This window comes from Narcine bancroftii, chromosome 2 (assembly GCF_036971445.1).
Source record: "Narcine bancroftii isolate sNarBan1 chromosome 2, sNarBan1.hap1, whole genome shotgun sequence".
Taxonomy (NCBI): domain Eukaryota; kingdom Metazoa; phylum Chordata; class Chondrichthyes; order Torpediniformes; family Narcinidae; genus Narcine; species Narcine bancroftii.
Window position 1 is genome coordinate 307,852,077 of NC_091470.1, and position 20,907 is coordinate 307,872,983.

Here is a 20,907-nt window from a genome sequence, read left to right on the forward strand (position 1 = left end):
TGCAGGTGTTCTGCAGCTGTCGTTGCCGGCTGTGGAGATCGACTCCCCAGCTGGTCCCCCCTCCCGTCGGTGTGTTTTTTTTCATGCGCGGTTGCGCATTTTTACTCGGCTCTGTGAGCCATTGTTGTACTTCTCTTTCTACCGACCTGAGGTAGTGGGGCCCTCTCTCCACAGCGGGCCTCTTCGGACAGGTAAGGCCTTCACCTTTTTCCTCCGTTGTCTTCTCTTCCTCTCTTCTTTCCGTTGATTTTGATTTTTCTCCTTTTGTCTCCATCTTCTTTCCACCTTTATACTCACTTTTCTTTAACTTGTATTTCTGTGCCTTTGTATTTTCTCTTGTTTTTCCCGACTTTTCTGGAGAGGGCTGGAGTTCACCGTCCGGCCACTACTCCATCACGTGACTCCTCCGAATGTGTTGTGTATTGATGTTATATACAGTGCTAATCTGTGCTTCTGGCCAATAATGACCCTAGGACTAGGTGATTTAAATTAGCCAACAGCAAGGTGTGCACTAATGGTTGCTGGAGTCCAACCATTTGACAAGTGATGTAACCTCTAAATAAGTTTTAGACAGGAAGGACACGTGAACACCCGCAATATACACATTCCAGACAGGCAGGGAGGTCACGTTCCCACCACACACAACAGTCTACTAAGTGTTTTCTGCATAGCTCATGACAACACAGGAACCTATGCAGCTACGGAGGTTACAGGAGCACCAGAGGTGGTATCAGTGGTGAAGATGAAATTCACGGGCACTGTCTCTGAAGGGCCTCTCATTTGTTTCTCTTTCCTTTCTTGGTTGGACACTGGACGAGTGACATCTCTTCATGTCCCTTTACATGCAAACAAAAGTAAAGCCATTTTGTGTTTTATGCACATACATGTCAATAAAGGAATCTGAAAGTTGAGTGATAATTGTTTGGGAATAAATAGATTTAAATTATTATTTCTTTAATAATATTTATAATTTGATCCAAAGCCAAAGAAATTTCAATTTAAAAATAATTAAAATATACTTATTGTTTTGTTTGATGTAATGATTTATGAAATTATAGCTGTTGGAGGTAATTCCTTTTATTTCTGTCTTGCATGAAACTGATTTAAATTTAAATGAGAATTTACTTATGAAGAACACATGACATTCTAAGAAGTTTTCTTTAATATTCATCAGGTGTCTTCCATTCCATGTTGGCAGTTCATTGGATGGATTAGTCAAATGATGGCTGTACTTGACAAAAAAGAAGCTTGTGTCGTGCAGAACATCATTGAGGAGATTGCCGATTCCTACCCACAGGCTGTTGTGTACCCATTTATGATCAGCAGTGAGAACTTCACATTTGAACCCTCTGCAAATGGCAACAGGAATAGAGAGTTTGTTGAGAGGTAAAGAGAATTGGTGTCGTCCAGTCAGTTGCTGTTTTATTACTGAAACATTTTATCAGTTATTATTCCTTTTGTGGGATAATATTTTGGAGTTTATCATAATTTTGTCAATTTAATTTTGAAAATTATTTGCAATGCAGGTCCAGAAATTTTATAGATCAGGTTTTTCCATTTGATATCCTACTTATAAACTTAACATTTACTGAACTTTACTTGCAGCCTTGTTAACTTAGCGACCTTGAAAGATTTCAACTATGTCTCATTACGACTCTCCAGAGTTTTTCATTTCCTTTTTGCTAATTTAATTTAAGCAATTCGGTCAGATCACATTAGGGCAGAGTGCACAAAACTGCTAAAGGATCTTGCAAAGCTTTATCTCCCTCTTGGACAGATGGTGACAACTAAACCTGGGTGTCTCTGGTGCTGTTTGGTTGTATCCTATCCCCTCATGCTTATCCCTGACAATTCGATTGCCCTCAATCTATTCCTCTACTCACCCTAGTACCTTCTCCAATTTTGAGCTTCCCTTCTATAGTTGAAGCTGTTTTGTTCATTAAAGTTATACTGTGAAAAAGTCAAGGCCTGGGAGACTGCAGATGCTGGAATCCGGAGCAGGTGGAGCCACTGAGTTCCTCCAGCAGGTTGTCTTTTTTCTATGAGAGTCAATCATTACATGCCCTCTCTATTCATCGATAGAATCTTGACCATAGCTTTGTGTTTCTCTGCAAGGTTGAAAAGTAAACTGGATAAAGGTGGAGTAATTGAAAGGTTCATCCATTCCTTGGAGCAGTTGAGTAATCCAGACTTGTTGTTTAAGGTAATGTTCAGACTTCATACACTTCTTTAAAAGTTATTCAAGCTTATACAAATAAATAAATAACTGGATTGTTCTTTGTACTTTCACAGGACTGGGTTAATGATTTTTTGAATCATCTGGGGAAGGAAGTGAAAAATGAGAATCTTCTGAAAAACAAGTATGATGAGATGTACTCAAATCTGGCATCATTTCAAGCTCCAGGTATTGGTGGATTCAGGAGAAAATATGTTCAGGTTGGTGAAAGTTAATCCAGAGTTTCTGTTCTTGTATCTGCATTGGAAGCCATTATTATTTTTAATACCCATTTTAATTTGTTGATGATTTGTTGCGTTCGAGTTTCCAAGTAGAACTCAAATTTCATCTCCAGTTGAATTTTGTCCCTGGTCGCTCAGCAGTTTTAATTTTTTTTTAGACCTTAACAATAGCTGTTACTTCCCAGGCATTTACCATTCCTATTTTTATTATTCACCATCTTTGAAAATTTTCACTTTTATCTCAAGTTTAGATATTAATGTCTTCTGTGTTATGGTTCTATTGGCACCAACTATTCCCACAACCCAAACAGGGACTCTGATAAATGATCTGGCCTGTGAATATCCTCTGTTTATTTAATTTGAGGCCTGTCATGGCTGAGACCAATTCTGTTCTCATCCAATGAATATGTGTGCATGTAAATTTTCTCCTTACCATACAACATGCTGCAAGGTTAGGTGGTTTCTGTAAATTGCCCCTTACTGTCGTTCAATGTCAAGAAGAGTCAGGGTGAAGTTGATGGGTGTTTGAAAATGGTGGATTTGCATGAATACAGGGAAATGAAGGGAGAAGGGACAGGAATTAATATGGTAGCTCTTTGGCAATAGCATGTACCCAATCAGCTCAATGGCTGTTTTGTATTGTTTTAAGACAAGATTTTTAAAAAGTTGTCATTGACATTCGAGTTTAGTAAATGTGATTGTACAGTATCTGAGAGCTGATGCCTTGACAAATCTTGCTTCTCAGATCGGCTCCATCTTGCCTGTTCTCCGACCAAGAGGCATAATGCTCATTGGAGCATCCTTAATTCTATCATATAAAGTAAGAATGATCACCAGTGGTCAACATGGGCTAGAGACCCAAATCTCACAATCCTTTTTTTTTTGTACATTTTATTTAATATTCCATACATGCAGTATTTACAATTACTATAATACTACAGATATTAAAAAAAGAACAAATTGATTACATACATGATGGTTTTCACCCCACCACAAAAAACTATTCCTCCCACACAACCACTCCCATCAAAGAAACAACATTCAAATTGAAAAAAAATTTATAGGTATATAAAAAAAAAGAAGAAAATAAATCTTTGGATTGCAAAGAGAGTCGTCCAGTTCCAACATAAACATACAGAAGAGAATCCCATAAGGCTCGAGGGATAAGAAGGACATCGCTACAAATTCAATCTCATTATTTGAATGTACGGGTGCCAAATTTCTAAAAACATAGAGTACTTATTTCCTAAATTATGTAATTTTTTTCTAGAGGAATACAACTTTAAATTTCGGCATGGCAGCTTGGCATAGTTAAAGATGTATCCGATTTCCAAGTAATTGGAATACATTTTCATGCTACCACTAATGATAATTTAACAAATTTCAATTGATAAATTAATAGTTTCAATATAGGACTTGTACCTTCAATATTTCCAAATAAAATAAATCAGGATTTAGCAATAAAGCAATTTCTGTAACTTGTTCCAGAAAGTTACAAAAAGCCCTCCAAAGTGGTCTCATGTTGGGTCGAGTCCACGTTAAATGTATAAAAGGTCTTACATCTTCAGCTCACCTAAACCATTGGTCTGATAAATCTGATTTAAATCTATTCAACTTATGTAGTGTAAGATGTAATTGATAAAAAAAGTTGTATTGAACTAATCTATATTTTACCTTGATAGTATTTAGTCATATAATCCCTACATAAATTTTCCCATATTTGTTGATCTTGCGGCGGCACACCACTAGGCAGGCGAACCAGCCCTGCTTGTAATCAACGTGGCAGGGCAGCCAGCCAAAATGGTGGTGTTGGGGGTTTCCCCTTCTCAGCACAGAGCTCAGAAGCCCATGATGGGGGACCACGTGACGTCTGGGTGACGTCAGCACCCCTCAGTGGGGTTCTCAGCCAGGTCCAGGCTGGGAGTACAAGTCCAGCTCAGCAGCCTGCAATAAATCATATCTGCTCACTGAGCTCTACCTGTCTGGTTGTGTGTTCTTTCAGTAGCAGTGTAGCTGCCGCTACAATCTATTATAATATTTGCATTTACTTCCCATCTCTGTCTTTATCTATGAAATCCTGCTTGTAACAATGAATATATCAAAGAAGTAATTTTTTTAACTATTCCACTCCGAATAAGAAGTTCTACTTCAGTACAACTGGACAGAAACGTCGTTGGTCCAAGCTTATCCCTCAAATATGCTCTTAACTGAAAATACCAAAAAAGAGTATAGCATATTTATTTCTCAGTTGCTCAAATGACATTAATTGACCTCTTTCATAACAATCCTCAACATTAACAATCCCTTTATGATGCCATATATTTAAGAGCTGGTTATCTCTTGAAAAAACTAAAAGAGGTTTAATCAGTGGCAGTTGAGGTGATATAGACCCTCCACCAATATCATCATTTATTTTATTCCAAACACTAAGCAAATGTTTCAATTAGGGTGTCTCTTTATCAGCAACCAGCAATTTTGATTCCCACTTAGATGTATCTTTCCTACTTTATTCAGTTCTATATTAACCCATTCTGATTTTTATTTTCAAAAAAAAGAAGCAAGTTAATCTCATCTGTGCCGCTCAATTATAATTTCTAAAATTAGGAAGCTGTAATCTTCCTAATTCATATTTCCACATTAACTTGTCTATAGAAACTCTTGCCATTTTAACTTTCCAAAGAAATTTCTTTACTATAGGTAACAACTGGTATCCTTGGAAATATACAATTCACCCTTCCAACTAAAGTTATAGGTAAATTTATCCATTTTTAAAAATCTTCAATCTTTTTAAGAAAAATAATTCAATTTATATAAATTTTTCAAATTACTATCTATATATTCCTAAATATTTAATACCTTCTTTTGGCCATTTATACTGCAATCCCTTTTGACACTGAATATAATTACCTACTGTGAAAGGGATAATTTCATTTTTATCCCAATTTATTTTATAACCCCAAAATTTTCCTTATTCTTCCTATTGTAAAAATGACTCATGGTCAATCAAATATATTAAAACATCATCTGCAAATAATCTAATTTTATGTTCCTCCTGGCCCGCCCAAAAGCCCTTAATTTGTAAATCAGAGCAAATTACCTGGGGAAGTGGTTCTATAGCTATTTTTTTTTAAATCTCTCACTCTTGTGAATTACTTGGCTCAGTAAACTCAGCATTTGGATAACCTGTCTTTGTTTATATTTCAATAATTTCAGATCCATGAGAAATTATTCTTGTAGAATTAATGAGTTTTGTAAAATAATAATATCAAATTATCATTTAAAAATGGGTGGACTAAAATATCTTATAATTGTCTTTTACAAACCAGATTTTCAAACAAGATTTTGATAAATATTTTGGAGAAGATGGCCATAAATTGTTAACAATGGATATAAAGACATTTAAAAATGTAACAAGTGATATCGAGAAACATGTGAGCAAGCTGGAAGCACCTGGGAACCTGAAGGAGTATTCACCTTGGATGAGTGAATTCAAGCCTGAGTATTTGAGGAATGAATTAGAGATTCCTGGCAAGTTATATTCTTTGAATCTAACAGAATGCTCAACTATTTGACTTTTGTGGAAAGCCTTTCCGAATGAAGATTCAAAGATATTGATGTTACTTTAATTGCTCATTTGTTCAGTTTTACAATTAAGTTTTGAGACTTTTAGAAGCTGTGCTTCTGTTCTCTAGCAGTAATGGACAACTAGTCTGTTGTGTTAAAGGAGTTGAAATGAATTGTTTATTGCTTTGTGCACAGTGATACAGTGAAAAGTTAAGTTTTGCATACCATACAGGCAACTCACAAAATGTTACCACATGCGACTTTGGATCTACAAATAAAAGCTCACCAAAACAGTAAAAACATTAATCATGTTGACTATATAATTTTTTTTTGACGTTAGCATTAACAGACAAATTTAAAATTTAAATCAAAAATACCTGTGGCTTCCTGATGGGAATCCAGCATAACCATTGCTCCATTCATAGTCCCATATGTCCTGATTCTGATCCGGTCCCCACTCTCCATCGTTGGGCACTACCAAAGCTGCACCTCTCTATTTCCACAACCGTTACTGCCTCTGCTGCAGTATACTTGGTGTGGTCCCCCAGATGGACTCCATTGGTCTTTCGCATAGCACACTTGGTGTGGAGGCAAAGACGTCGATCTGTGCTGCTCCTATACTCCTGACCATGGTAGTGGTGTCAATCCATGTTGTGCTCCCCCAGTCCCACTTCTGGGAATGAACCCCATTGTACACCCCCAGTCCCACTACCGGGGATAAGCGCACATCATGCTCCCCCAGTCCCACTGCTGGAAACAAGCCCACATCATGCTCCCCCAATCCCACTGCTGGGGACGAGCCCACGTCATGCTCCCCCAGTGCTACTGCCAGGGACGAGCCCACGTCATGCTCCGGTGACTAGTGAAGTTCCTCAGGGATCGGTCCTGGGTCCACTATTGTTTGTTATATATATTAACGATCTGGAAGAAGGGGTGGTGAATTGGATAAGTAAGTTTGCAGATGATACAAAGATTGGTGGTATTGTGGACAGTGAGGAAGATTCTTTGGCTTGGCTTCGCGGACGAAGATTTATGGAGGGGGTAAAAGTCCACGTCAGCTGCAGGCTCGATTGTGGCTGACAAGTCCGATGCGGGACAGGCAGACACGGTTGCAGCGGTTGCAGGGGAAAATTGGTTTGTTGGGGTTGGGTGTTGGGTTTTTCCTCCTTTGACTTTTGTCAGTGAGGTGGGCTCTGCGGTCTTCTTCAAAGGAGGTTGCTGCCCGCCAAACTGTGAGGCGCCAAGATGCACGGTTTGAGGCGATATCAGCCCACTGGCGGTGGTCAATGTGGCAGGCACCAAGAGATTTCTTTAGGCAGTCCTTGTACCTCTTCTTTGGTGCACCTCTGTCACGGTGGCCAGTGGAGAGCTCGCCATATAACACGATCTTGGGAAGGCGATATGTGGAGTGGGCTGAGAAATGGCTGATGGAATTTAATACACATCAGAGGTGGCTGGATGAGAGACAGCAGAGGGTCATAGTGGACAACTGTCTGTCAGGATGGAAGCCTGTGATGAGTGGCATGCCTCAAGGATCGGTGCTAGGTCCCCTGTTGTTCATATTTATATTAATGATTTGGATGATGGGGTGGTTAACTGGGTAAGTAAATACGCAGACTATACGAAAATAGGGGGAGTGGTGGATAGCGAGGAAGCTTTTCAGGGATTACAGAGGGATTTGGTTTGTCTGGAAAATTGGACTGAAAGATGGGAGATGGAATTTAATGTAGAGAAGTGTGAGGTACTTCATTTCGGAAAAAAAATAATCAAAATAGGACATATGTAGTAAAGGGGAGGACGTTGGGGAATGCACAAGAACAAAGAGATCTTGGGGAGTTATGGTGCAGCGTTCCTTGAAGGTGGATTCCCAAGTTGACAGGGGGTTAAGAAGGCATTTGGTATGTTAGCCTTCATAAATCATAACATAGAGTATAGGAGCTGGGAAGTGATGCTGCGACTGTTTAAGGTGTTGGTGAGGCCAGGTTTGGAGTATTGTGTTTAGTTCTGGTCTCCAAATTATAGGAAGGATATAGATAAGGTGGAGAGGGGGCAGAGAAGATTTACAAGGATGTTGCTTGGCTTAAAATACCTAGAGTACAGAGAAAGATTGAAGAGGTTAGGACTTTATTCATTGAAATGTAGACGGTTGCAAGGGGATTTGATAGAGGTATGTAAAATTATGAAAGGAATAGATAGACTAGATGCAAGTAGACTCTTCCCCCTGAGAACATGGGAGGTTGAAACAAGAGGACACAAGTTGAGGGTAAGGGAGCAAAATTTTAGGAGAAACATTAGAGGATGCTTCTTCACTCAGAGAGTGGTGGTTGAATGGAATATTCTTCCGGAGGAAATAGTTGGGGCAGAGTCAATTCTTTCATTTAAGAGGAGGCTGGATATATACATGGATAGGAGGAGGTTAGAGGGTTATGGGCAGAGAATAGGTGGGGGAATCTAGTGGAGTTGTTTGACTGAACCAGCATGGACTTGAAGGGCTGAGATAGCCTGTTTCCATGCCATAAACTGTTATATGTTATATGTTAAGTGTGAAGTGTTGCATTCTGGAAAGACATATCTAAATAGGTCATATACATTGAATGGTAGACAATTGAGGAGTGCAGAGCAACAAAGAGATTTAGGAGTTATGGTAAATAGTACCCTCAAAGTTGATACTCAGGTAGATAGAGTGGTGAAGAAGATGTTTGGAATGTTGGGCTTCATAAATCGGAGTATTGAATTCAAGAGTTGGGATGTTATGATGAAATTGTACAAAGGATTGGTGAGGCCAAGTTTGGAATACTGTGTGCAGTTTTGGTCACCAAATTATAGGAAGGATATAACCAAAATAGAGAGAGTGCAGAGAAGGTTCATGAGAAAGGTTGAGCAGCCTGGGGCTTTTTTCTCTGGAGCGTAGAAGATTGAGGAGGGATTTGATGGAGGTGTTCAAGATTTTAAAAGGGACAGAGAGAGTCAACGTGGATAGGCTTTTTCAATTAAGAGTGGGGGATATTCAAACCAGAGGCCATGGTTTGAGATTGCAAGGGGAAAATTATAAGGGGAACATGAGGGGAAATTTCTTCACGCAAAGGGTGGTTGGGATGTGGAATAAGCTTCAGGCGTAGGTAGTTGAACCAGGGACGTTATTTACATTTAAGGAAAGACTAGATAATTACATGGAGGGGAGAGGATTGGAGGGGTATGGACCAGGTGCTCGTCAGTGGGACTAGGAGGGTGGAGATTTGTTCTGGCATGGACTAGTAGGGCCAAACTGGCCTGTTCTGTGCTGTATATGGTTATAACTTGTAAATTTACAATAATTGATATAAAGAATGGTGATCTCATGTGGAGGAGATCACTTGCTAACTTTGGTTTGCTCTCAAACAGAATGGTGTGTAAAGTTAGTAATACCCAAAAAGCCTTTTTGTTTTAAGAGGATTAAGAAAGTGAAATACATTGGCAATCCATAACAAATATGTTTTCCCTTTAGGACAATATGATGGTAAATCAAAACCATTACCAGAATACCATGCACACATCTCAGGATTTGATGAAAGGGTATGGTCCATTTTAACATTTTTAAGAAACATTGTTAAAATTAGTCATTTCTATTTTGGGAAGTTTGTAATGCACATCGTGGAAAGCCTAATAACTTCACTCTGTGAAGATGTGAACTGTTCAAGTAAAAATAATGCATTGAAACTGAAATTAAAAACATTTATTGCTGGAATTGCTATGAAGCCAAGAGTTGTGTTAGAGCGGGGAAACCCTTGTCAGAACTGTTGTCATTGAAAACTGGTAAAAGGCGCAGCCTGGTCAGATGTAAAGAATATATATGCAAATTAGCTCTTTATCGGTATGTATTCTAATTTTGTTTTTTAAAACTATGATTTTTTAAAAAGTGGCCCTGCCAGAGCTTCTGTAATGGCAGCGCTGCCGCTGGTGTGGACCCAGGAGAGCGGGAAGCATCAACAAAGCGCTGCTCCAATGGGACAAACCACCAGGTTCAACGCTGACATTTCTGTACAGGCTTTAAATGGCCTGTTAAAAGAGCCAACTGCGGGGTCTGTGCCCAAGACGACAGCACCTATGCTTGGCAGTGGCCATAAGGGATTGCAGATGTCAGGAGACCAACGGACTGTCACAAGTGCCCAAAAATGGGGAGAACTCCCCCCCCCCCATCCCCCCATTGAGAGGTAGAAGCAGAGGAGATGACCCTACATGATGGTGACCATAGCAGTGGACCAGGGAGGGCCTCAGCAGCTATAGGACTCACACAGACTTGCTTTTGAGAGATTCATGGAATTGGGATTTGTGAGGGTGCTGAGGGCAAGAGGGGGGACTTGAAGGGCCTTGGGTGATCATTTCAGAACTTTGGATCAATGAGTCTTTGCAGTTGCAGAGGCTACAGGAGTGCTGGAGGCGAATCCACAGGCATTAATTGTCTCTGAAGGGACTCTCTTTTGCTACTCTTTCTCTCTTGCTTTGTTGGGGGGGGGTGCAAGGGATGCTGGCCAATATTAATGGTGACTCTCGATTTGCCTTATGGCAGGCAGAAGAAAATTTCATGTAACATTACATTTTCTGTATTTTTTATTTTTGCATGACAATAAAGGGACCTTAAATCTAATATTTTAGTCTGGAAGTAAATAGAGCAAAAGATGCCTGCTTGCTCTATAATGCCATCTGAAAATTGTAAATCATTTGTGAACTCAGTGCATGCAGAAGTGTTGTTGTTTTCAAAGAAAGATCTGTACTTTATGGTCGAGCTAATTTAGTGTTGGAATGCAAATTGTTTGTGTGCATTGGTGATCTCGTTCAGAAGAAGAGAGGTGTATAGCAGGTATAGGAAAATTAGAACAAATGAGGTGCTTGAGGAGTATATAAAAAAAGAAAGAAAAACCTTAAGAAGAAATCAAAAAAAGACGTGAGGTTGCTTTGGTAGACAATGTGAAGGAAAATCCTAAGGGTTTCTACAGGTATATTAAGAGCAAAATGATAGTAAGGGACAAAATTGGTCACCTTGAAGATCAGAGTGGCCAGCTTTGTCTGGAGCCAACTGTGATGGGGAGATTTTAAAGGGTTTTTTTTTCGTCAGTATTCACTCAGGAAATGGGCACAAAGTTGTGGGAAGTAAAGAAAACAAGCAGCGAGGTCATGGAATCTATACAGATTAAAGAGGAGGAAGTGCTTGCTGAAAGCAAATAAGGGTGGATAAATCCCCAGGGCCTGACAATTATTCCCTTGGAGCTTGAGGGAGGCTAGTGTAGAAATTGCAGGACCTCGGGCAGAAATATTTAAGGTGTCCTTAGCCACAGGCGTGGTGCCAGAGGATTGGAGGGTAGCTCATGTTGTTCTGTTGTTTAAAAATGGCTCAAACAGTACCCCTGGAAATTAGAGGCTGGTGAGCCTGATGTCAGTTGTAGGTATAATATTGAAAGGTGTTCAAAGAGATCAGATATGCAATTATTTGGATACCCATGGGCTGAATAGGGATAGTCAACATGGCTTTGTGCATGGTAGTTTGTGTTTAACCAGTCTTAGAGTTTTTTGAGGAGGTTACCAGGAAAGTTGCAAATAAAGTCTGTGGATATTGTTTGCTTGGACTTTAGTAAGGCCTTTGACAAGGTCCCATGTGGGAGGTTAGTCAGGAAGGTTCAGATGCTAGGTATTCATGGAGAAGTAGTGAACTGGATTTGACAATGGCTAGACAGAAGAAGCCAGAGAGTTGTGGTGGATGATTGTTTCTCAGACTGGAGGCCTGTGACAAGTGGTGTGCCTCAGGGATCAGTGCTGAGACCATTGTTGTTTGTCATCTATATCAATTATTTGGATGATAATGTGATAAATTGTATCAGCAAGTTTGCAGATGACACTAAAGATTGGAGGATTTGTGAACAGTGAAGAAGGTTTTCAAAGCTTGCAGAGGAATGTGGACCAGCTGGAGAAATGAGCTGAAAAATGGCTGATGGAATTTAATGCAGACGAGTGTTAAGTGTTGCATTTCGGAAGGACAAACCAAGAAAAGAAATATATGGTATATGTAGAGTACTGTGGACTGTGGTAGAACACATGGATCTAGGAATACAGATACATAATTCCCTGAAAGTGGCGACATACGTGGATAGGGCTGTAAAGAGAGCTTTTGGCATATTGGCCTTCATAAAGCATTGAGTACAAGAATTGGGATGTTATAGTAAAGTTGTATAAAACATTGGTGAAGCCATATTTGGAGGATTATGTGTAGTTTTGGTCACTTAACTACAGGAAATTTATCAATAAGATAGAAAGAATGCAGAGAAGGTTTACTAGGATGTGCTGAGACTTCAGGAACTGATTTACAGGTAAAAGTTAAACAGTTTAGGACTTTATTCCCTGGAGTGTAGAGGAACGAGGGGAGATTTGAAAGAGGTATTTAAAATTATGAGGGGGACAGACAGAGTAAATGTGGATAGGTGATTTCCACTGAGAGTAGGTAAGATACAAATCAGAGGACATAGTTTAAGAGTGAAAGGGGAAAAGTTTAGGGGGAACATCTTCATACAGAGAGTGGTGGGGGTATAGAGCGAGCTGCTAGCTGAGGTAGTGAATAGAGGCTCAATTTTAACATTTAAGAAGCATTTGGACAGGTCCATGTTTGAGAGAGGTATGGAGGGCTATATGCACTGGGTGCAGGTCAGTGGGATTAGGCAAAAAAAATGGTTTGGCACAGAATAGAGGGGCTGAAGGGGCCTGTTTCTGTGCTGTAATGTTCTATTTCAACTTCCAGTTTTGTCACTTCATCAGAATGCTCCATGTGAAAGTCTTCTGCAAGAAATATGTAAAATGAAAGTATAATACATTATCACTGTCATTTTTTATGTTTTATATATTTAGTTGTAGTGGAATTAATAAGTGTTCAAGAATTATTCTTAACTGAAATTTTAGAGCTTGGAGCTATACAATCTTCACAATTGTCATAATGTGTGTGTTTCCATTGATGAATAGGTAGAAAAAATTCATTATTATTAATTGGGTTCTCAAAGTTAGCAACTAAGTACACGTTATTCTGAGAGGACAGGCAAAAAAGTAAAGCATTACCCCTTTTCAGTAGATAAGACAATCCTCCAAATTAAGTTGTATCTTGTATGTATGTGTATCTTAACTTTTGATTCTCTGGTTTTACTTAGATAAAAGTTATGCATTCTATTAGGAAGCCAAAGCGTCTAATAATTCGTGGCAATGATGAAAAAGATCATCCTTTCCTTGTGAAAGGTGGGGAAGATTTACGACAAGATCAACGAATTGAGCAACTCTTTGAGACTATGAATGTTGTCCTATCTCGAGATGCAGCTTGCAGTCAAAGAAACCTGCAGCTGAAGACATACCAAGTCATTCCAATGACATCTAGGTACAGTTACACCTCTGCTCTTCATAACCTGCTGTGTTTCCATGGATGATGATTTGACCCTGACTTATTTTGGCAGCTTTGTTAAGGATTGTTGTTATCTTTGGTATTGCAAAATGTGATGAAGCCCTAATGTCCATCAAATGTTCCATTTTTTAACTTGTATTAATTGCATCCATATTAATATGGAGGCTTATAGATTGATATGATTTCCTAGAGACGGTGGAACCCTCAGAACTGCTGAGAAACTTTGAAGTTATCTTGAATGAAACAGAAAATAAAATGTGAAGCAACACAGATGGAATGTTGCAGCAAAAGAAAATGTTGGGGAGGAAATATGAAATACTTTATGGGCTTTCTGTTGTAGTGAGGAAAGCTTTGAAAGTCGATGATGCTCATCAGGAGGAGTTAATGGCTTTATAGTGAACTCAGTCAATACCTGTGATAGGCTTTATTTAAATCTAAGACATGAATTTCCAACTGAATTGTGTCCGCTCAGACAGAATACACAGTTCCATCAATTGCAATGTTGTCATTTTTTTAAAAAGTTGTCCATAAATGATAACTGAATTGTGTTTCTTTCAAGACTTGGTTTGATAGAATGGTTGGACAATACCTGCGTATTCAGGGATTTCCTTACAAGCAGCATGACGGAGGAGGAGCAAAGAAGGTAAATTTTAAGGGATCAAATACAACATCAATCCAAGATACAAAGGAGTTGCTGTGCAGGATGAAAGCCATGACAGGTCCAGCAGGATTTAGTGTAACGAATATCATATCAGACATTAAATATTACTTCAGTATTTAGTTTCATGCATTTTTATTAAAATTCATAGTCACAATTTTCTGTAGCAAAACACATGATTTCTTCCTGCCAGTTTATCATTTTAAATTTTGTGCCAGTCTGGCTGCTAGAAGTGTGAACTGATAATGTCCCAGCAAAGAAAACAACCTTTCAGATATCAGTGACTAACTAACTTTTAACACAATGAATTAGACTGGAAAGACTTTGAAATTAACTGTCCAAAAATTGCCAAAGAACATAGTCTTTGCTGTCTCAAATGTTTTGTAGCTATTGAACTTTAGGCACTGTTGCAACAAATTTGTTGACTGACAAATCAGGGTAAATATGAGTGAGTTCATGTTACACTGGATGCAGGAGAAAAGTAGCTGAGGGGCTGAAAAAAACGTGCAACAAAATACAAATTTAAATATTTGCAAGTGCGATAATGAGGTTAGTTGGCAAGTTATTGCTTATTGTCATAATGGATACATAGGATTGATGAGGAAAAATAACTTTGGCATTATAGAGAATACGCATTGTGCAAATACAGCAACCAAGTTTAATGAATGGAAAGACAATAACTTTTGGATTTTAACTTCACATTTCCCCTTTTCTAAATTTTGCTCAACCATTTGAAAGTATGTCACAGTAAACTGTTCACCAGTCTGCATTAACTGTTGTGTTTGTTTATTTAAATAATACTATGAAAATGCTTTTGAGTTTCACTAAATTGATTTTACCACCAACCTTGCTAATATAATGGCCCGAAAGTTCTGCTAAAAGGCAATTAGTCATCCGGGAAACTGTGTGGAAGTTCAGGAGTGTCATGCAAGTGTACGCAAGAGGTAAGTCCTGCTGATTCATAAGGCTAATTAGTGTTGTCATCTCAACTGCGCCTTGATGCTGGACTCCAATGCGATTTCCAGCAATTTTGTTGAGAAATCTGCCACCTGATCTGGTGTCCAAGCATATATTCAGCAACTCCAACCATGTGAGGCAATCATTTGATGTTTGATTTTTTTTGATTTAACTGTTAGTTTGTATTTTGAGAATTCTTGAATGTTAATGAACATCTGAGACATTCAAATATTCAAGTTGTTTGACAGCCAGCTCAGTCTAGAGTTATGGCTTCACGAGGTTCAAAGGTCTTCTATGGGATTCATAAAAAGCAATGCATTTGTGTTGCTTTGCCAAGGTAGATTTCCTTTCAGAAGCATAGAATCTATTTGGATTTATCAAATAGGAGGGTGGACAAGTTTTCCAAAATTTCGGAGTTGATCATTACATTCATAATAAACAAGTTGCAAAACTTCATTAATATTTCAAAGTTTTAGTATGTTACATCATTAATTTTTATTTCCATTTTTAAACTGTGCCAAGGAAACAAGAACCCAGAGATCGATTTGAAAACTGGCTATTAGAGTTCTCGAGGCAAAAGGAAGACCTTTTGATAAAGTATCTACGTATGTACAAGTGAGTTGATTTGACTCGCGATCCAACTGTTGACTCGAGGAACTTTAGGTGATTTTAACCTTTTGTGTTTGTTCAATCTGCACAGACAACTTGATCAGTACTACTTAAATCTAGTAGAAAGAATAATTCCAAGGCTGGCTATTACACTGGACAAAAAGTGCTGCAAAATTTACATAAATCCATTTCTAAGTAATTATTTTTTTACTGTTGCTAATATTTGGGTTCATGACAACATTAAGCAAGTAATGGGGCTACCTGTTGCATTTGGACATATCCAAGTTTAGCATCAGAATAGGAATGTGGCAGCAAGTTCTAAGTAATGCTCTCTATTTAACTGTCAGGATAAAACATTCTTCAAGATGGACCTTGTCCATTATTAACTTTACATATAAATCTAATTAAAGTTTACACAATGTATTCAAACCAGGGAATCCAAATAATTAATGATACTTAATTATTAATTATTTTAATAGTGTTAAATTGTCATATTGTTAAAGAAGTTTATTGAACCCAATCTGAGCACAAATTATTGTAAATTCAATAGTGTTATTATAAAATGAGATGTTCTTGAAATCTTAATCTTGTACACCTTTGATGTAGATCTTTCCCTGCTTGCTGGTGTGCCCTCCCTCCCTTATCCAACTATTACCTCCTGCTTGTGGGACTGTGCTCCTCCCCACCACCATTTTGTTTGGATGCCTGCCTACATTTTGTCACACCTTGATGAAGGGATTGAGCACAAATGTTGATTATGTATCTTTATCGTTGCTATATAAACTGTTTGACCTGCTGAGTTTCTCCACATGATGTTTTTACTTCAATCACAGTGTGTGCTGACTTTCATGTTTTACTCAAGCAAAAGGCTTAGATGCTTTATGGCCAAAAACACTTGTTCTTATCTAGAAATCCAATATTGTACATTAATCCAGAAGTATATATTGTTATTTTTTTTCTGTGGCGCATCATTTTAAATAGGAAAAACGAAAAATTCTTTATTGCCAAGAAGATGCTAATTTTAAAATACTTCATGGTTAAATCACCCTACAATGATCTATTTTCCAACTTTAAAAAATCAGACTTACCCAAAAAAGTAACCATCGAAAAGAGAGATAGAGATTTTAATATAATGTATTATTTAAGGCTTTAACATTTCTAATAAAATGGTATTTTTGTTGGAAGAACAACATTATTCAGTCTTTTTCTATCATTTCCTTATGCATCATGCATTATTAGTGAACAATGCCTACTTCAAGCTCTCTTAAAGCTTTGGCTATGGGATATATTAACTTGGACCCAGCAGTTATTTACACTTTGAATTCACCCTCTGTATAAAGTCCTCTAACCACAGATCTGTTGTGAGGCCCAGCCATTAATCTTCATTGTCTGTTCTTGTGGAACTATAGATGTCTTTCAGAAAATAATTACCTTGCTTCACAAGCCTACGAGTATTGAAGATTGATTTTTCTTCCCTTTGTAGGAATGCCAATCGAATTCAAACAGTCAAAGCTTTCCGAGATCGTGAACAGGTTGTACCACAAGATCTGTTGAGGTGAGCGAAGATTGCATGTGAGTGGTATGTCATCTTCATTTTGTTAACATATTGAATCTTGGAATAATTTAGCACACATGATGGCCATTCTGTCTGGTGAGCCAATGCTAGGATTGTTAAACAGAGCAGCCAAGCTTTCATCTTCATTCTTTCTCTTGTATTGCTACTGGCCACCCATGACTATCTGAAACATGAAAGCTGCAAAGGAAGGGTTTAGTGGGGATAGGTGTTAGAAGACAAGACTTCGTATGAACATTCATCTGCATCTTGTAAGTCACAATTTTTTTTTGAGCACTGCATCTATCCTTGGATCCTTCAAGTTCATACTTCATGGTTATTATCATCTGTCTACATGTACAGCCAGATGAAATGTTTCTCAGGTCAATGGTTGCACACATCAAATACAACACATAATAATCATATACATATTTATTTTGTATTATATTTTCAAATATTTTAGAATAAAGTACTTGTTTCATTCATAAGAGAGCCAACTGTTCATCAGTCAAGTAGAAAAATGCAATTTCCCAACCTGGCAGGTGCTGATTTTGATGCTCCTGTACTTCCCTCTTGATGGTAGCAGGTCAAAGATCTTCTCAGAAAATGTTATGATCCTCTGGATTGACATCCGATGATAAAAATTGTCTGAGAAGATCACTGGGGTCTCTCTTTCATCAACATGGCCTGTTTCCGCTCCGTAAATGGTTATATGGTTATGGTTACATGGACGAGGTTCCACATGGGAAGTTAGTTCAGAAGTTTCAGACACTACGTATCCATGGAAAGGTTGTAAAATGGATTTGAAATTGGCTGAATGGGACAAGACAGAGAGTGGTAGTGGATGATTGCTTCTCAGACTGGAATCCTGTGATTAGTGGTGTGCATCGGGGAGGTCGGCACCATTGTTGTTTGTTGTCTATATCAATGATCTGGATGATAATGTGGGAAATTTGATCAGCAAGTTTGTTGATGACACTAAGATTGGAGCTATTGTGGACAGCAAGGAAAGCTTTCAAAGCTAGGAGAGGGATCTGGACCATCTGCAAAAATGGGCCAGAAAATGGCAGATGGAATTTAATGCAGATAAGTGTGAGGTGTTGCTTTTTGGAAGGACAAACCAAGGTAGGACATACATAGTAAATGAATGGGCACTGAGAAGTGCAGAAGAACAAAGAGATCTGGGAATACAGATACCTAATTCCCTGAAACTGGTGTCACAGGTAGACAGGATTGTAAAGAAAGCTATTGGCATCTTGGCCTTCATAAATCTAAATATTGAGTACAGGAGTTGGGATGTTATGGTGAAGTTGTAGATGACATTGGTGAGGCCAAATTTGGATTGTTGTGTGCAGTTCTGGTCACCAAACTATAGGAAGGATATCATTAAGATCGAAAGATTTACTAGGATGTTGCGGGGTCTTCAAGAGTTGAGTTACAGGGAAAGATTAAACAGATTAGAACTTTATTCCTTGGAGCATAGAAGAATGAGGGGAGATTTGATAGAGGTTACAAAATTATGAGGGGAATAGACAGAGTAAATGTCAGTAGGCTCCACTTAGATTTACAGTGAAAAGTTTAGGGGGAACTTCTTCACTCAGAGAGTGGTGGGAGTTTGGTAAATGCAGGCTCACTCTAAAGTTTTAAGAAAAAGTTGGATAGATACATGAATGGAAGTAATCTGGAGGGTTATGGAGTGGATGCAGGTTAGTGGGAATAAAACTCTGTTTTTCAAACTGACCCCATAAACCTAAATGTGAATTGAAAGAAAAAGGTTTGAAAACCATTGATTTAATTGTACCTAATTAACTCATTATTTTCACAGTTTCATAACTTCAAAGCAAATGGGCTAATGACAATTTTCAGTCCAGAACAGTGGTTCTCAACCTTCCCTTCCCACTCACATACTACCTTAAGCATCCCTTACTAATCACAGAGCACTTATGGCATAGGGATTACTTAAAGTGAAATGTGAGTCTAGGGGGGGCAGTTTGAAAAACACTGGACCAGAGGAATGATGTTCCAGGACAGATTAGAAGGGCTGAATGACCAGTTTTCTATGCTGTATTTTTCTATGGTTCTATATGCAATAACAATTTCACTGATCCAGCTTGGTTATCATGTTTATGTTGCGCTTCTGATCAGTATTAAAGTTGGTGGAAACAGAAATTGAAAAAAAATAGGGTGGATTAGTTTCAGCCTTGTACATAGTATTAAAAATATGCTAAACACTTGCTCCTCTGGAATGTTAAAATAAATGAGGCAATTGAAAAACACCTATATATCAATGTGATTGTTTCTCAATTCTTTTGTTATCTGTTTTTATCCAGGAGGGCATTTACAAGAATGAGCACCACTCCAGAAGCTTTCCTCACTCTCCGCTCCCACTTTGCCAGCTCTCATGCATTAATGTGTGTCAGTCATTGGATTCTGGGGATTGGAGATCGGCATCTCTCCAACTTCATGATAAATCTGGAAACTGGGGGCATGGTGGGAATAGATTTTGGTCATGCATTTGGTTCTGCTACACAGGTACAAATTATATTTTATGATAAATATATTATGAAGAGAAAACATACAATGCAAGGTATTGATACTTGCAATTTTTTTACATCCCCACACCATTTGCAGAATATCTTTGAATTTTTATTCTCTCTTCCCATTTAGTCAATTCCAATTACCATGCATTCTACTTGATATTAATTTGTTAACTTTGTACATGTCAAACCTATAATTTTAATGGTCTGTACATTTCAGCTATTTCATGGATAATCCATGGATGTTAACATTGTTAGATTTTGCCAAAGCAAATGTAATGTGAAGAAAGTTTACAACCAATGGGACATGAAACTGGGTGGGAACATCACATTTATTTCATGGTTCTATTTCCACCTGCAAATTAATTGCACCTTAAATATTGTGTACGGGTATTGCCTTGTCCATACAAGGAAGGATTTATAATGCTCCGTGAGGAGAGATAAACTCAAATTTAGTTGAATGATGGGGAGTCACATTGAAACATCCAGACTTCAATATCTGCTTCTATTCTATCATTCAAGAAAAGGGAATCACAAGGGCACGTAGCTAACAAGTTAACTCTCACAACTGGTGGTGTGAAAAGCTCTACTCTGTTTCCAGGGCTCAGCTCCACCGAAGTTGACCTCTGCCCTGTAACAGAGTTAATATTAGTGACCAGGAATTGTTTTTCATGTTTTGTAATATTTTACAATATTTCAAAGACCAATTTTGTTTGATTTTTTTTCTTTCTTTCTTTGGCTTGACTTCGCGGACGAAGATTTATGGAGGGGGTAAAAAGTCCACGTCAGCTGCAGGCTCGTTTGTGGCTGACAAGTCCGATGCGGGACAGGCAGACACGGTTGCAGCGGTTGCAGGGGAAAATTGGTTGGTTGGGGTTGGGTGTTGGGTTTTTCCTCCTTTGCCTTTTGTCAGTGAGGTGGGCTCTGCGGTCTTCTTCAAAGGAGGTTGCTGCCCGCCAAACTGTGAGGCGCCAAGATGCACGGTTTGAGGCGTTATCAGCCCACTGGCAGTGGTCAATGTGGCAGGCACCAAGAGATTTCTTTAGGCAGTCCTTGTACCTTTTCTTTGGTGCACCTCTGTCACGATGGCCAGTGGAGAGCTCGCCATATAACACGATCTTGGGAAGGCGATGGTCCTCCATTCTGGAGACGTGACCCATCCAGC

The 20,907-nt window shown here is 38.6% G+C and overlaps 1 protein-coding gene across 3 annotated transcripts in view; it reads left to right on the plus strand.

Moving 5' to 3' along the window:
• Positions 1 to 20,907, plus strand: part of prkdc (protein kinase, DNA-activated, catalytic subunit) — a 287,184-nt gene that overhangs the window by 259,538 nt on the left and 6,739 nt on the right. For 2 of the 3 annotated variants that reach the window (XM_069921531.1, XM_069921532.1), the window contains exons 74-83: positions 1,175 to 1,386; positions 2,116 to 2,203; positions 2,293 to 2,436; positions 5,784 to 5,985; positions 9,506 to 9,573; positions 13,185 to 13,405; positions 13,989 to 14,072; positions 15,567 to 15,659; positions 17,137 to 17,208; positions 19,536 to 19,737. In XM_069921531.1, the coding sequence (XP_069777632.1) occupies positions 1,175 to 1,386; positions 2,116 to 2,203; positions 2,293 to 2,436; positions 5,784 to 5,985; positions 9,506 to 9,573; positions 13,185 to 13,405; positions 13,989 to 14,072; positions 15,567 to 15,659; positions 17,137 to 17,208; positions 19,536 to 19,737 (1,386 nt within the window). Of the gene's footprint in view, positions 1 to 1,174; positions 1,387 to 2,115; positions 2,204 to 2,292; positions 2,437 to 5,783; positions 5,986 to 9,505; positions 9,574 to 13,184; positions 13,406 to 13,988; positions 14,073 to 15,566; positions 15,708 to 17,136; positions 17,209 to 19,535; positions 19,738 to 20,907 lie in introns of those variants that run through there. The other variant, XM_069921533.1, reaches the window with a different exon arrangement.